At 48.6% G+C, this 15,368-nt stretch overlaps 1 protein-coding gene across 2 annotated transcripts in view; it reads right to left on the reverse strand.

The window, feature by feature from the left end:
• Positions 1-8,786, reverse strand: part of AZIN2 (antizyme inhibitor 2) — a 34,289-nt gene extending 25,503 nt beyond the window's left edge. The window contains exons 1-3 of one of the 2 annotated variants that reach the window (XM_029230424.1): positions 8,673-8,786; positions 7,854-8,007; positions 6,216-6,389 (exon numbers count right to left, since the gene is read on the reverse strand). In XM_029230424.1, coding sequence (XP_029086257.1) covers positions 6,216-6,389; positions 7,854-7,958 — 279 coding nt within the window. In that variant the 5' untranslated portion in view covers positions 7,959-8,007; positions 8,673-8,786. Of the gene's footprint in view, positions 1-6,215; positions 6,390-7,853; positions 8,235-8,672 lie in introns of both variants that reach the window. The other variant, XM_029230423.1, reaches the window with a different exon arrangement.
• Positions 8,787-15,368: the final 6,582 nt, after the last annotated feature.

Below are 15,368 nucleotides of genomic sequence, written 5' to 3' on the forward strand. Positions count from 1 at the left end.
AAGGAAAGAATGTTTCTGGTGGGAGAAGTGGCCTGTGCAGAGGTTCTGAGGCAAGAATGTACTCAGCCTGAGGGAGGAACAGAGAACGCTGGGGTGGCCTGGGCAGGGTGACCACGGTGGGGGACGATGAGCTTGCAGGGATGCAGGCAGAGCCAACAGGGAGACCAAGAAGGCTGATGTGATTTATATCTGACCCTGCCAGTGGTGGGAAACAGTTTGAGGGGTCTCAAGAGGGAAAAGGACATGATTAGATGGGCATTTTGAATGCAAGGTCTAAATGCATGTCACTCTGGCTACCGTGTGAAAATGGACCAAGGAAGGGCCTAGGAGAATTCTGGGAGACAGTCACAACCTCCCTGGGAAACAGGACAGGCTGCAGAGAAAGGGGGGTGGTGACATCTGTAGGCATGGCTGGCAAGCTTGGTGAGGGACTGCACGTGGGGATGTGGGGTTAGATGTCTGGGGGGGACTCCTCGCCCAGCAGACCCAGGGGCCCCTCTCGAGGGGAAGATCATGATTGCATTTGAACACACTGGGTTCCAGGCATCCTGTGGCAACAAGTCAGCAACTGGATACATAGGGTCTGGGCTGGAGATCAAAACAGGGGAGGTGGTGGCATATTAGGGGTATTTGAAGCCATGGGAGGAGATGAAATCCCCTACGAAGACAGAGAGTTTATAAGAGAAGGGAGCCTGAGCCAGAATCCAGAGGAACTCTCCCAGCTAGAGAGCAGGAAGAGCCGGTACAGGACCGAGAGGAGGAGAGAGCGTCCCCAGAAGAGGCAGAACAACGCAGAGGTTCTTATGCCATTCCTGTCAAAGCAAACCCTGTCTTGCAATTCACATCTGTGCAGAAGGAGACCTCTCCACTGTCAGAGGCACCCCAGGAGGGTGGAGCAGGCTCCCAGCAGCGTCCACTTTCACTGGATATGTTTCTCAAGGCTTTAAAACAAAGAGCACGTGTCGTTGAGCACAAGCGTAGCCCATTTTATTTCGCCTCACTCTCTTGTGCTTTGCAGATACTGCGATGTTTACAAATTGAAGGTTTGTGACAACCCTGCATCAAGTAAGTCTATTGGCACCATTTTTCCAGCAGTGTTTGCTCACTTCATGTCTCTGTGTCACATTTTGGTAATTCTTGTGATATTTCAGATGTTTTCAGTGTTACTGTATTTGTTTTGGTGATCTGTGATCAGTGATCTTTGATGTTACTATTGTCGTTGTTTTGGGGTGCCACGAACCACGCCCATATGCCCATACCGTGAACTTAATGGATAAATGTGTGTTCTGACTGCTCCACCCCTCAGCCATTCCCCATCTCCCTCCCGCTCTTTGGGCCTCCCTATTCCCTGACATACAACAACCCAACCATATCGAAATTAGGCCACTTAATAACCCTACAATGACCTCTAGGTATTCAAGTGAAAGGAAGAGTCTTCTCCTAAGAAACTGCCACCCCACACTTTAGCAACCACCGCCCTGAGCAGTCGGCAGCCATCAACATGGAGGCAAGACCCTCCACCAGCAAAATGATCACGACTCGCCGATGGCTCAGATGATGGTCAGCATTTTTTAGCAAGAAAATATTTTTTACTTAAGGTATGTACATTTTACTTCAAGTATTTTTTTAGACATAATGCTATTGCACACTTAATAGACTACAGTATAGTGTAAGCATAACTTTTATATGCGCCGGGAAACCAAAAAAATTGTGTGACTCACTTTATTGTGATCTTCACTTTACTGTAGTGGTCTGGAACCCAACCCACAATATCCTAGGCTAGGCCTGTGTTTTTAAAAAGAATGTGTTTCAGGGCTTCCCTGGTGGTGCAGTGGTTGAGAGTCCACCTGCCGATGCACGGGACATGGGTTCGTGCCCCGGTCCGGGAAGATCCCACATGCCACGGAGCGGCTGGGCCTGTGAGCCATGGCCACTGAGCCTGCACGTCCAGAGCCTGTGCTCCACCACGGGAGAGGCCACAACAGTGAGAGGCCCGCGTACCAAAAAAAAAAAAAAAAAAAAAGAATGTGTTTCAATGGATGCAACTAGAGATTATCATACCAAGTGAAGTAAGTCAGAAAGAGAAAGACAAATGCCATATGATAATCACTTACATGTGGAATCTAAAATATGACACAAATGAACCTATCTATGAAACAGAAATAGAATCAGGGACATAGAGAATAGACTGGTGGTTGCCAACGGGGAGGGGGGTGGGAGAGGGATGGATTGGGAGTTTGGGATTAGCAGATGGAAACTGGTATATATAGAATGGATAAACAAGGTCCTGCCGTATAGCACAGGAACTCTATTCAGTATCCTGTGATAAACCATAATGGAAAAGACTATGAGAAAGAATATATATATGTATAACTGAGCCACTTTGCTGTTCAACAGTAATTAACACAAAATTGTAATTCAACTATACTTCAATAAAAAATAAATTTAAAAAATAAATTTAGGGCTTCCCTGGTGGCGCAGTGGTTAAGAATCCGCCTGCCAATGCAGGGGACACGGGTTCAATCCCTGGTCTGGGAAGATCCCACATGCTGCAGAGCAACTAAGCCTGTGCACCACAACTACTGAGCCTGAGTGCCTAGAGCCCGTGCTCCACAACAAGAGAAGCCACCGCAATGAGAAGCCCGCACACCGCAAAGAAGAGTAGCCCCCGCTCTCCACAACTGGAGAAAGCCCGTACACAGCAACAAAGATCCAACGCAGCCAAAAATAAAATAAAGAAAAATTAAGAAAAAAAATTTTTTTAAATACTAAAAAATAAAGAATGTTTCAAATGGGGAGTCCCTACTCAATGGGTATAAAGTGTCAGTTCTGCAAGAGGAATCAGTTCTAGAGATCTGCTGTACAACATGTTGCCTACACTTAATAATTCCTTATTAAATACTTAAAAATTTGTGAGGGTAGATCTCACTTTAAGTGTTCCCACCACACACACACACACACACACACACACACACACACACTTTTTCATGGTGAGATCAAAAGCTAGGAGGACCAAGGAGTGTCCCCTACAAGGTCTAAAAGCATCAACATGGACAGATCTCCAAAATCTGCTGAGCTTAAAGCTACTGTAAGGGACTTCCCTGGTGGCGCAGTGGTTAAGAATCCACCTGCCAATACAAGGCACACGGGTTCGAGCCGTGGTCTGGGAAGATCCCACATGCTGTGGAGCAACTAAGCCCATGCAGTGCACCACAACTACTGAGCGTGTGCTCTAAAGCCCACGCGCCACAACTACTGAAGCCTGTGCTCCTAGAGCTCGTGCTCCGCAACAAGAGAAGCCACCCCAAGGAGAAGCCTGCGCACTGCAACAAAGAGTAGCCCCACTCGCCACAACTAGAGAAAGCCCGCGTGCAGCAATGAATACCAAACGCAGCCAATAAATAAATAAATAAATTTATTTATTTAAAAAAATAAAAATAAAGCTATGTGGCACAATACCTACCACATGAACATCTTATATTTTGTTACAAAATCACAAGATATTTTGTATGTTTCCTATGGATCATATTTGTAAGTATTTTTCAAATACCATGTAGCCACCAAACTCAAACTCAGAATGTTGATTATCTCTGGAGACATAAAGCTGACGTTCTACTTTTTTTTTGCAGATGAATCAACGTATTATTTCAATAATTCAAAATGAATGTTTAGAATAAAGTGCTCACTGGATCCTGGAGATTGCTGGGGACATTGGCAAGAGGAGATTCCTTGGAATGATGAGTGGAGGTGGGAAGCAGTGGCTTAAGGACTGGGTGCTAAGGGAAAGAGACAAGTGACTGCAGACAGGCAAGTGTAGACAACTCAGTTTGGCCACGAAGAGGGAGCGAGGGATTGGGCTGGGGGACGATGTGGTGTCCAGAGAAAGCATTTTAAGATGGGAGGATGCTGAGGGAGACAGCCAGAGAGGGCAAGGGATGGGGTAGGAGAGATGACATAAGGTCGTTGGGAAGGTGGGTGGGTGGACCAGAGCCCCGTGTAAGGCGTGGCTGGTGCTCTTGACCCTGGAGCCTGTCTGATGCATATCTGTACACTGAGCCCCAGCTCATGCCTGACCCTAGGTCAGTGGCCGCCAAAGCATGGTGCTGTACAGCGTGGCCACCAGCTCCAACCAACCAGAAGAGGGCAGCCTTGGCCTTCCAAGAAAAGCTGTACCAGCTCTCAGGAAATGCACCCAAGGGCCACATGATCCCACCTACCGGGTGGGGTCTCAGCTCTGCCATCCCCTCCCCAGGGATCTTGGCAAAGACAGAAGTGATAAAGTCAGAGACCCCTTGCCATACTCAAGCGGCCCCTTCCCAGGGCATCCCTCAAACCTCTGTGCCTCCTTTCCTTATACACTAACTGCTTCCTCATGGGGCTGTTGTCAAAATCACGGTGATAATAATTACCTCACAGGGTTGTTTCAAGAGTCAAATGAGTTCATGTACAGAAAACGCTTGGCAAAGCACATGACACAACAGGAGCCCTCAGCAAACGTCCGCCCCCCCCAACTTCAAGCCCTACACCCCACAACTCTGCCCTTTGGAGGCCAGTCCTGAGGCTTGAGGGCCAGCACAGGGCCCCACCTCTGGGTTTCCGGAAGCAGAGGACTCTAGTCAGTGAGGTTGGGTCCTATTCTTCACCCCTAGACCAAGAGTTATGGAAAAGGGTCCCCTTCCTCCTCGGTCAGAGCAGAGACCCGGCATGCTGCAGGGGGCAAGTCTTGGCTCTGCTACCAGCAAGCTGTGTGAAGCTGACCCCCAGTTCCTCAACTGCAAAATGGCAATCTCTTCTCCTAGGCACTCCATGGGGCTTTATGTGGGGCATGCATGAAACCAGGCGTGCAAAACAAGAGCTGATGCAAAGGGGCTTCACGGGTGACATGAGGGAGACTCACCTACCAATAAGGACACTAACATGCATCTCTGATAAAGGTGAACCTGCTCGTTCCAACCATCCACCATGGTGTGCACCTCTCTCCCACCTGGAATCCCTCCAGCCTCCTACCCAGATAAGCTCTCCTCCTGTCTCCTCCAGATCCCTTTCTAGAATCCTCCGCACAACACCCAGCTATATTGCTGACCAGGGTTTAAAAGGGATTCCCCCTCAAAACAATCATTACTAAACATTTTAAAATAACTGTAATAACAATATCACAAACCAATGCCCACAGGCTTGCTCCCACCTTTGCACTTGCTGGTCCCTCTGCCTGGAATGCTCTTCCCCTGGTTATCCACCTGGCTTGGATCCTTTGCTTCCTTCAGATCTGTGTTCAAATTTCAGTGACGCTTTCCCTGGCCAAACCATCTAAAAGTACAATCCTCTTTCTCGACATCCATGTCTCTTCCCTACTTCCCTTTCCCTCTTTAATTTTCTCCACGGCATTTACCATCTAAAATACCATAGACTTTCATTGTTTCACTTGTTTGTTCTTTAGAAAGCAAGCTCCACGAAGGGACTTTTTTTGTTTTGTTCACTTGCTAAATCCCCACCTAGAAAAGTACTTGACCCCCCAGTAGGTGCTCAATAAATGTTGCTGAATGAATAACTATGTCCAAAGCTGTACTCTGAGGAAACTTTATAGCTAAAAGACTTATCAAGTAAGAACAGAATGGAAATAGATAAGCCGTGCATTCAACTCAAGGACAACAGAGTCTGTTTTACTCAACACTGTATTGCCAGCCCTACCTAGAACAGTGTCTAGCACACTGCAAGAGTTCAATGAATAGAGAATGACAGTAATAAACAAATCTAAAGAGAGCAGGAGGGAATTAAGACAACAGCATTAATCAAATCAGAAAGGCAGCAGAACTGGCAACAACAAAATTCTATAAGGATTAGTTAAGAAAATGTACAGTCACACGTTATTAAAATTATAAAAGAAAAAAATAAAACCAATGATAAAACGGTGTTTTTGTTTTGTTTTAATTAGAAGAATATCACATATAGCTCTATGCCAAGAAGTTTGAAAATCTCCATTAAAAAGGTGACTCACCTACCCAGGGTCACACGTGGTTCCAATGTGGAACTTCAAGGCTGGCAAATTCCACCCTCATCCCTTACACCCCTTGCATGTGGTGGCCCTTCCCAGAGGGCAGGGGCCAATTACAGGTCACTCCTGCTTCCCCAGGCCCACCCACAGCAGCTGCAGCTGGGCCATGTGGGTGTTCAGTGGGCAGTGAGGGTCATTGTGCAGGAGGGGGGCAGGGGCTCACCTTGCTGGCACAGCTGAAGCCCAGTCCTAGCTCAGCCAGGACCTTCAGCACACCCGGGCTGTTGTTGCACTTGACAGCGTAAAAGGGTCGGACTCGCGGCAGGCACTTCAGAAAGCAGAAGTGCTTTCGCACTACAGCACCCAGGTCGGCCACAAAGAAGGCAGCGACCTCTTCCTGCACAACAAGAAGGGTGAATATGAGACCACACCCAGCTTCCTCCTAGTGCGTGCCATCCACGGTCCTCCCAAGTACCCTGCTCTAAAATTCTCTGGGGATCCCCAAGCCTACAGGACATTCGAGGCTCTGGGATCCAGCTCCAGTCCCTTCCCTCACTTCAGCTCAAACTCCAGCTCTATCCTAGATCATTTTCCACCTCCCAGCCTTTATTCCCACCATGTCCTCCATACAGAATATCCTTCCCCCACATGTATCTGGCAAGTTCCTAATCCACCTTCAAGTTCCAGCTGAAATGCCACCTTCCCCCAAACCAATAAGGCAACTCCGCCTTTAATGCTCCCACTGCATTTTGCACATGCTTCCAAAGTATCAAAACTCTGTGTATACAGACAACTGTTTTCTCCAGAAAAAAAGATAAATTCCTTGAAGACCCACAGCCACTGCCTTTCACATTTAGGTGTTCAATGAAGACTTGAAGTAGTCCCACTGCTACTGCAACCCATGCCTGAGGACAGCTGTTTACTGAAGGTTGAACACATATGAGGCCATTAATTAAACCTTTTCTGGGACTCAGTTTCCCTTTTATGCAACACTTTTTTACTGATGCCCACCTGGTGTCTGACCAAGCATACCTATGCAAGTATGCTAAGTATGCTTGGGCCTGCAAAAGAACCCCTTAAGCAATTACAAGCCCATTCAATCAATGCTAAGCAGGAGTTTCTACAAAATGCAGAGGGGGCCATGGAGAAGGAAAGTACAAAATCTGCCTGGGGCAATCAGGAAAAGGTGACACGGATGAGTAATAAGTAATGAGCAGAAATAGGTAAGAGGCAAGAGAGGCTGGGAGAAGGGAAGAGGGAACAGCCTGGGCAAAGGAGTGATAATGGAGCACATGGAATCCTCGGGAAATATGAGCAGAGTAGTTCAGCTCTGATGGAGCATAATACATACCGTGGGAAAAGCCAGGAATGGGGCTATGAAGGCAGAGGGGTTCTGACCTGGACCCTGTAGGGAGTGGGAAACTGCCAAAGAATTCTGATTTTGAGCAGGGCTGTGATAGAGTTGGAAGGGGTGGGATGAGGCAGGGAAAAGGTTAGGCGAGTTTTAGAGAGATGAGGCCTAAACTACACAGTGAGGTCCCAGAAGAACGTACTGAAGGGTAATTCAAGGAGGCTGCATTCACAGAGTTTGGGGGTGCCCAGGTGTGGGAGGGGCAGTGAGGACTCCCAGGTTTCTGACCTAGAGGCCTGCGTAGATGATGGTAGTGTTGTTCATGAAGGCAGGGAGCACAGGAGGGGCAGGTTTGGGGGCAAGGACCAGGAATTTGGAGAAAAAATGAGACGTCTCTCACAAACAGAAAGGAATGAATACCAAATAAGTGAAAGAATCAGATGTGGGCCCTAGGAGGCAGCTGAGCCTGCTGGGAGAACAGAAGACCCATCCCCACTCCCAGGCCCTCACCGTGGTGGCCTGTGAGGCCCCCAGAGTGAGCTGCTCCAGCAGGTCTCGGGTGCTGAAGCCCTCCTCCACCATCACGAAGTCCGCTTCACTGAGGCAGCCAGCCATGCCGAGGAGGAGCCGATGGGCTGGATGGAGCTGCCGCTGCCTCCGGCGCCTTAGAAAGTATGCAACACACTTCTGGAGGAGAGTGAGGGGGCCGCTGAGGGGCTGGCGTCAGCTGCACCCCTCACCTCCCCAGGCCAGGGAGGTGCCCCCAGCACAAGCCTGGGGAGCTTAGGTTCACTGGGAGGAGTGAAGGAGGAGGACGATCAGGAATCCTGGACTGAGACAAGGCATTATCTGCCTAGATGTCACTGCCTCTCCGAGCCTCAGTTTCCCCATCTGTAAAATGGATGCATTGTTTTGGAGATCCTTTCCAGTTCTGAAATTAGGGTTTGGGTTTAAAGGGAAAGAATGAGAGAGAAAGAGCAGGAAAGCCGAGTGGGGAAGTTTCCAGGTGACCCCCCCATCCTGACCACGCCCACCTAAAGTGGCTGCAGGTGGTCCCACCAAGGAGTCTCAGCCTGAGAGCTGAGGTTCGAGTCCGCTCTCTGCTGCGTGACCCTGGGCAGGCCCCGTCCCCTCTCGGAGCCTCAGTTTAACCGTTTGTAAAGAGGGGCCGGGATGGTCCTGACGTGCTAGGACGGTAAGCGTGCGTGGGGGCTCCACGTGGTGGGTGATGGCCGAGGGCTCCCGGGCAAGAACTGAAGGCTGAGGTTCTGTCCGGGTGAGCCCTCCTGAGTGCAGGGCCGAGGTCCCGCCCCCCCCAAACCCCCTTACCAAGCCCCGTGCTCCTTCGCGGGGCCAGAGTCAGGCACGCTGCTAGGGGGGGTCGCCGGTGACCTCGAAACTTGTGCAGCACCCCGAGGAGGAGTGGCAGCTGCGGACCCGAGGCCCCTGCTGAGAGGAGACAAGAGGGTCCAGGGAGCAGGTCAGCACTGGAGCCAAGAACGCCCGCTCCCGAGGCTCCCCAAGCCTCTCCCCCGCACTCGCCTTAAAACGCATTTACACGGCTTCGACCCATAGGTCCCCCCAGCGAGTGAAACGGCACCTCCGCGCCTCTGCTCGCCAGCTTCCCCCGGCTTCGGCCCGGCAGCCTACGGCCCTCCCGCCCGGTAGTCACCGACGCCACGCCACGCCTTTTGCCCGGCGCTCACTTATATAAGCCCCTCCAGACCCCGCCCCTGGCGCTCAGGCCCCTCCTCCGCTCGGCCCCCCTCCGTAGCCCTGGCAACTGGGTGCCACCATCCCATTGGTCGATTCCGACACAAAGCATTCAACCCTGCTAGCCGGCTCCGCAAACGTGATCCTCAGTCCTACCGAGACCCCTCCGCCGCTACCCTACGCTGGGAAATCTCAACTGCAGGCCTGCTAGCTCAGAACCCCGAGCGTCTACGCGGTGGGACGCTTAGCTCCTGGCTATTAGATCTTGGAGAGTGGGCAGGAAGCCAGGAGGTTTTTTATTTGCTCTGGGAAGGCTTTTCTGTGACTACCTCAGCTCGACGGTGCCTCTCCTCTCTGATCTGGTGAATTGCCCACTCATCCCGGGAAGCCCAGGTCAAATGTCATCTCCTTGTTTTACTTTTCTAATAAAATCATTTTTATTTAATTGCCTCTTCCAGCATCCTCCAACTCAAAACCCAGATGAAATGTCTTCAAAGATCCTTCTTGTGACTTTCCCAGCTCAGGGCAATCCCTCCCTTCATCCCATCTTCTGGATCAGGCAAACTCTTACCTCTCAAATAAAATGTCTCCCTCTCCAAGAAGCGTTCTCTGACTTCCTCAACTCAAAGCGTTTCTTCTCTTTTATACCTATTGAACTCCTGCTCCTGCACATTCATCAAAGTCCAGTATGTCATCTCCCCTGTTGAGCTTCCCATGACTTCCCTAGCCAGAGGAACAATGGAACTCACAGCACTTACATCTGTGTGGACTCCTCACTCTTTTGGCTTTTGTTACCCGTAGCGTGAGATTCCTGTTGTTGCTTTACACTTCTTGTTTGGTTACACTTCCCAGCTAGTCTGTGAGCTCCCAAGGGCAGCAACTGAGTGCCTGGCTCCTCAGAACACCCAGGGCCTGGCAAAAACAAGAGTGCTGGGACTTCTCTGGTGGCGCAGTGGTTAAGAATCCGCCTGCCAATGCAGGGGACACGGGTTTGAGCCCTGGTCCCGGAAGATCCCATACCGCTGAGCAACTAAGCCCGCATGCCACAACTACTCAGTCTGCATGCCACAACTACTGAAGGCCACGTGCCTAGAGCCCATCCTCTGCAACAAGAGAAGCCACCCAATGAGAAGCCCGTGCACCACAACGAAGAGTAGCCCCTGCTCGCCGCAACTAGAGAAAGACCTCACGCAGCAACGAAGACCCAACGCAGCCAAAAATAAATAAATAAATAAATAAATTTATTTTTTTTAAAAAAGAGTGCTGAGGAAGATTCAATATCTATGCTACTCAAAAGCTAATACAAAAGTTCATCTGAAACAGTAATTGTACAAGAACAGCCAAGACATTCTTGAAAAAGAAGAGGACGTCTTCTACAATTCATCAAGATATTTTATAAAGCTATGGTCTTTAAAACAGCATGGTGCTGGTGCAGGAAAAGACAGTGCTAGAACAGAACAGAGTTTAGAACAGTCTTGTGCATATTGGAGAATTTGGTCACAATGAAGGCAGCATTTCAAATCAGTGGGGCCAAAGAGCTTTTGGCCTTACATATGTGCTCATGTCCCCTGTCAGGCTGTAGGCTTCTTGAAAGCCAGAGGCACTTCTTGTTCTGCATCAGTATCTCCCTAGGGCACCCTGCACAACCTAATCAAAGCATCTTCGGCACACAGATGGTATAGAGCAGTGACCATGGAGTCTGCAAGAGCCATTTTCTGCTCCCCACCCAGCCTGGCCACATAACTGCTGGAAGTCCTTGGTTGGATCATCCTGCTGAGAACAGGGTCACATCTGCCTGGCCTGATTTCCACCTCTGAACTGAGAGGGCTCAGACTGAATGATTTCTCTGGGCTCTTCTGCCTTGAACACTCTTGCTTTCTATGCTAGGAACAGACTTTCAGTAGGCAGTCGCCTTCACAGGAGGGGTCATTTGAGATCCATTCTTTGAGAGATCTGTAGTCATTTGCACCATAGTGTGAATTAATGACTGAAGTCCTCCTAAGAATAAGCATCTACTGAATGGGAGGGGGTAGATAAGGATGGCCATGGCAGAAACCTCAAAGGGAGCCCTCAAGAAAAGATGACAGTAAGAGGATGGGAGAGGCACCCAAACAAACTGGCTATACTTTTCTTTAAGTCATTCTTTGAGCTGCCTTTATTTGGATGCCATGGTCTAAGTCTGCCTCACTAGCTCTTTTCATTACCTGGTACATAGTAGGCACATAATAGGCACATTCAGTATGCTAACTGAATGAATCGTTAAAGGTAAAAAGAAACAAACCATAATCCAATCTGTCCATTTGTAATTTGTCAAGGGTTGGTAGTCAGAGCAGAAAAACCTGTCTCCTGGACTGGATACAAATAAGCTGTGGATTTATCTTTTTCCCTACTGGGTATGTGATGTCACTGAAACTCCATGACAACCCTATGTCATAGGGCTATAATTATCCCCATTTTACAGATAAGGAATCTGAGATTCAGAGAAGTTCAGTACCTTACCCAGGGTCACACAGCAAGTAAGGGTGGAGCTCAGATTTAAACTCATCTGGCCTGACCCTTAACCTTCATGCTTAACTGCCAACCAGTAGCTGAGCATTCAGGCCCCAGCTCAAAAAAAGTCATCCTGTTGGCATCCAGCCCAAAGTCTGGTGGCCCCTCTCCTGCTGGTCTCTCATGCCACCGTTATCAATGGATGCCATGCAGAGCCCTCAAAAACATGTTGCTGAAGCAGGACAAAGAGCCTTTTATCTTTGACCAGGATCATATCTGTCAATTTCAACCTATTCTTTTTTTTTTTTGCGTTACGCGGGCCTCTCACTGTTGTGGCCTCTCCCGTTGCGGAGCACAGGCTCCGGACACACAGACTCAGTGGCCATGGCTCATGGGCCCAGCCGCTCCACGGCATGTGGGATCTTCCCGGACCGGGGCACGAACCGTGTCCCCTGCATGGGCAGGCAGACTCTCAACCACTGTGCCACCAGGGAAGCCCCAACCTATTCTTAAATTAATCATAAGTGTAGTCACAAACACTGCAATAACAAAAATGCCTTACGTGTGCATAGAACTGGAGAGTTTGTAAAATACTTTCCTGTTCATCATTTATTTGGGCTTCACAGTACTTTGTAAGATTGGATATCTGTTAAATTTAGGTTTGGCTGAGGAAAACAGAAAAGTCAAAAGTAATAGAGCCATAAACAAACAGGTTTACTCTGCTATGTATGTAGTATAACACTGGAGGGAGGCTGTCCAAATCTGGTATGGCAGCTCCACAAGGTCATCAGGAACCAGGGTGCCTCCTCTCTTTCAACTCTGCCATCCTCACTGACTGGCTTCTAGCCTCATAGTCCAAAATGGCTGCAAGAGCTCCAGCCACATTCCTAGGGCTAATATTTAACCAGTACACACAAGTGTGACCAGAAAAATTGTTCACGGCCAGTGTCCTTTCTGATTGATCAGTGCCCATCTTCATACTGATTGCTAAATATTTTAAACACCAACCCTGCACATTCCAGGGAAGAGAAAGCAGCCACCCCCAAATTCCACACGTGTTAATTTCCCAGGGCTGCCATAACAAAGTACCAAACACTGGGTGGCTTAAAATAATATATTGTCTCACAGTGCTGGAGGCTAGAATTCCAAAATCAAGGTGTTGGCAGTGCCATGCTCTCTCTGATAATTCTAGGGGAGAATCCTTCCTTGCCCCTTCTAGCTTCTGGTGTCCACTGGCAATCCTTGACATTCCTTGGCTTGTAGATGTATCATTCCGGTCACATGGCCATCTTCTTCTCCCTGTGTCTTCACATCACCTTCTATGTATACATGTCGGTCTCTGTGACCAAATTACCCCTTTTAATAAGGACTTCAGTCGTATTGGATTAGGGCCCACCCGAATGACCTCATTCTAACTAGATTACTTGCATAAAGACCTTCTTTCCAAATAGAGTCATATTCTGTGATACTGGGGGTTAGAACTTCAACTCATCTTTTGGGGGGACACAAGTCACACCATACCAGCACCCAATACTTCCTTTCATATCATTGGCCAAAACATAGATACATGGCGCCACCTAGCTGCAAAGGAGACAGGAAGATGTCTTTAGTCTGGTACATTGTTGCTTCCTCCCACCCCCAATAAAGTCAAAATGGTAAAGAAGAAAGTAAAGAAACCAGTTCAGAAGGATTATGGGATTTACTCCATAGGGAGAGGTGACAGAGAAGTAAACAAACATTTTTTGACCACCCACTGTATGACAGGCATCATGCTGAATGCATGATTGCAATTAATCTTTAGACAACCCTGCAAGATAGGCATTATTAGTCCCATTTTACAGATGAGAAAATTGTGATTAAATCCTTTGTCTGGTGAGTAACAGAGCTGGGACTTAACTTAACTAACGTCTGACTGACATTATGCTTGTGAGATGGGTCCCAGGAAGAGGGCATGACTCCAGAACAAAGAATGCTGAGATTGATCTCAGAGAGGCAGCAGTGAGTGGTGGCATGAAGCAAGATCTTAATTCCCTGCCCAGGAATTGAACCTGGGTAGCCTGGATGAAAACCAGGAATCCTAGCCACCACACCTCATGGCTCTTGCACCCAGTGAAAAATGCATTTCTCACGGAGGCAAAAACTGTAAAAACAGGTATAAAGTTTATCATTAGACACATAGCGCAACAACAAGTGGGAGAGCACAGTTTGTTTAGTTAGGACAGAAGCAAGGCAGAGATGCACACGCAGAGAGCAAGGGTGTGGGCGTCCTCCCTAATGAGGAGGAGTGCAGTAAAGAGGCGGTGAAGTCTTTTATATAGGGCAGATCTTCCGGGTCTTTGTTTACCTTTGGCCAATTATCTGGTTTCGTTTTCCACACCTGACCTGCCTTAGGACCCTCTCCAACAAGTGTGCGCAGCTTTTTTCCAAGATGGATTACAGCCCAGAGGCCTATGGGATGGCCTTAGCGTCACATGTTATGGGGTGGTGCCCCCTCCTTTTTGACCCCCAAGGAGCCTTTCTGCGTATGTGCAATGTTTCCCTTGGCCCAAGGGTGGGAAATGTATGACCTGTTGATCTTTTAACAGGGTTTAGTCCCACTCTGTCCCTGCCATAAAAATGTCCAACGTCTGGTTATTTACCCTATTTCTGTGGCTGGTTTTTATATCGAGGTGCAGATCTTGAAGTATAGACACGAGTCCGGTCATAAATATGTAGTCCTGGAGCCCGTTTGTCTCTTGCTTCAGGAAATGTAAACAGGGGGCTGGTAATGAATGTCTAGCCTGGAGCCCATCTTCTTCTCATCCCACGTAGTGTGAACAGGAGGCCAGTTGTAAACGTCTAGCCTGGAGCCCATCTACCTCCTTCCTCAAGATCAAGCCAAGTGCAAACAGCAGGAAGACCTGAGAGAGGCTGGAATTCAGAGTCAGACACAAGATGGATTGGCAGAAAAGGCACCAACCCCAAGTCAGCACTGCAAACTCCCTGAAGGCATCAGTGAGATGGAGACCCTGAAGTAACCAGAAACCAGAAGCTGAAAACAGCATTAGGCACTGTTAGGTCAGACCTGTCTTCACATTAAGATGGAAACTAAGCACTAACAGCAGCCACCATTTACTGAGCATCTACTGTGCTCCAGGCACTGTATTGTGTGCTTAATAATAACAATAGCAGCTAACATTGCCAGAGTATTTACTATTCTGCAGCCTTGATTTATATAACCTTTAACCTCACAACAACCCTATGAGGTTCGTGCTATTGGTATTACAGAGCAGGAAGCAAGGTAGAGAGAATAACAAACCTGCTCAAGGTTACACAGCTAGTGAGTGGCACCATTACGCTACATACATTTCCTCCATCCTCACAGCAAGCCTGCAAGGTGGGAATTATTACTCTCGTCTCACAGTGGAAGAACCTGAGGCCCAGGGAGGCTGAGTGATTTGCCCAAGGTCACACAGCTGGTAGGTGGTAGAGCCTAGACCCAAACTCAGGGCTTTGCGTGGGTGAGGAACTTGAAATGCTGCAATCCAGAGTCGTGTTGGAGCAGACCCTGAACCACAGCCCTTGGAACCCCCCAATTCTAGTTATTAGTGAGGTGTCTGTGTCCCCTGACACAAAAGCAGGCAGGACAGAGGCCCTGTCTGTGCCTCAGAGCCCAGCCTGGGACCGGGCACCAAGGAGGCAAAGCTTGAGTGTGCCGACTGAGTGTGGAATTATAGTTGCAACCCTTCCCTAGACAGACAGGATGCTAAGATACTGAATTTGGTACTTTGGATTTCTTTATGTTTATTTTCACTCTCTTTTAGGCTGAGCACATATGTGAAA

Source organism: Monodon monoceros, unplaced genomic scaffold (genome assembly GCF_005190385.1).
Source record: "Monodon monoceros isolate NGI ecotype Baffin Bay Population unplaced genomic scaffold, NGI_Narwhal_1 Super_Scaffold_18, whole genome shotgun sequence".
Classification (NCBI taxonomy): domain Eukaryota; kingdom Metazoa; phylum Chordata; class Mammalia; order Artiodactyla; family Monodontidae; genus Monodon; species Monodon monoceros.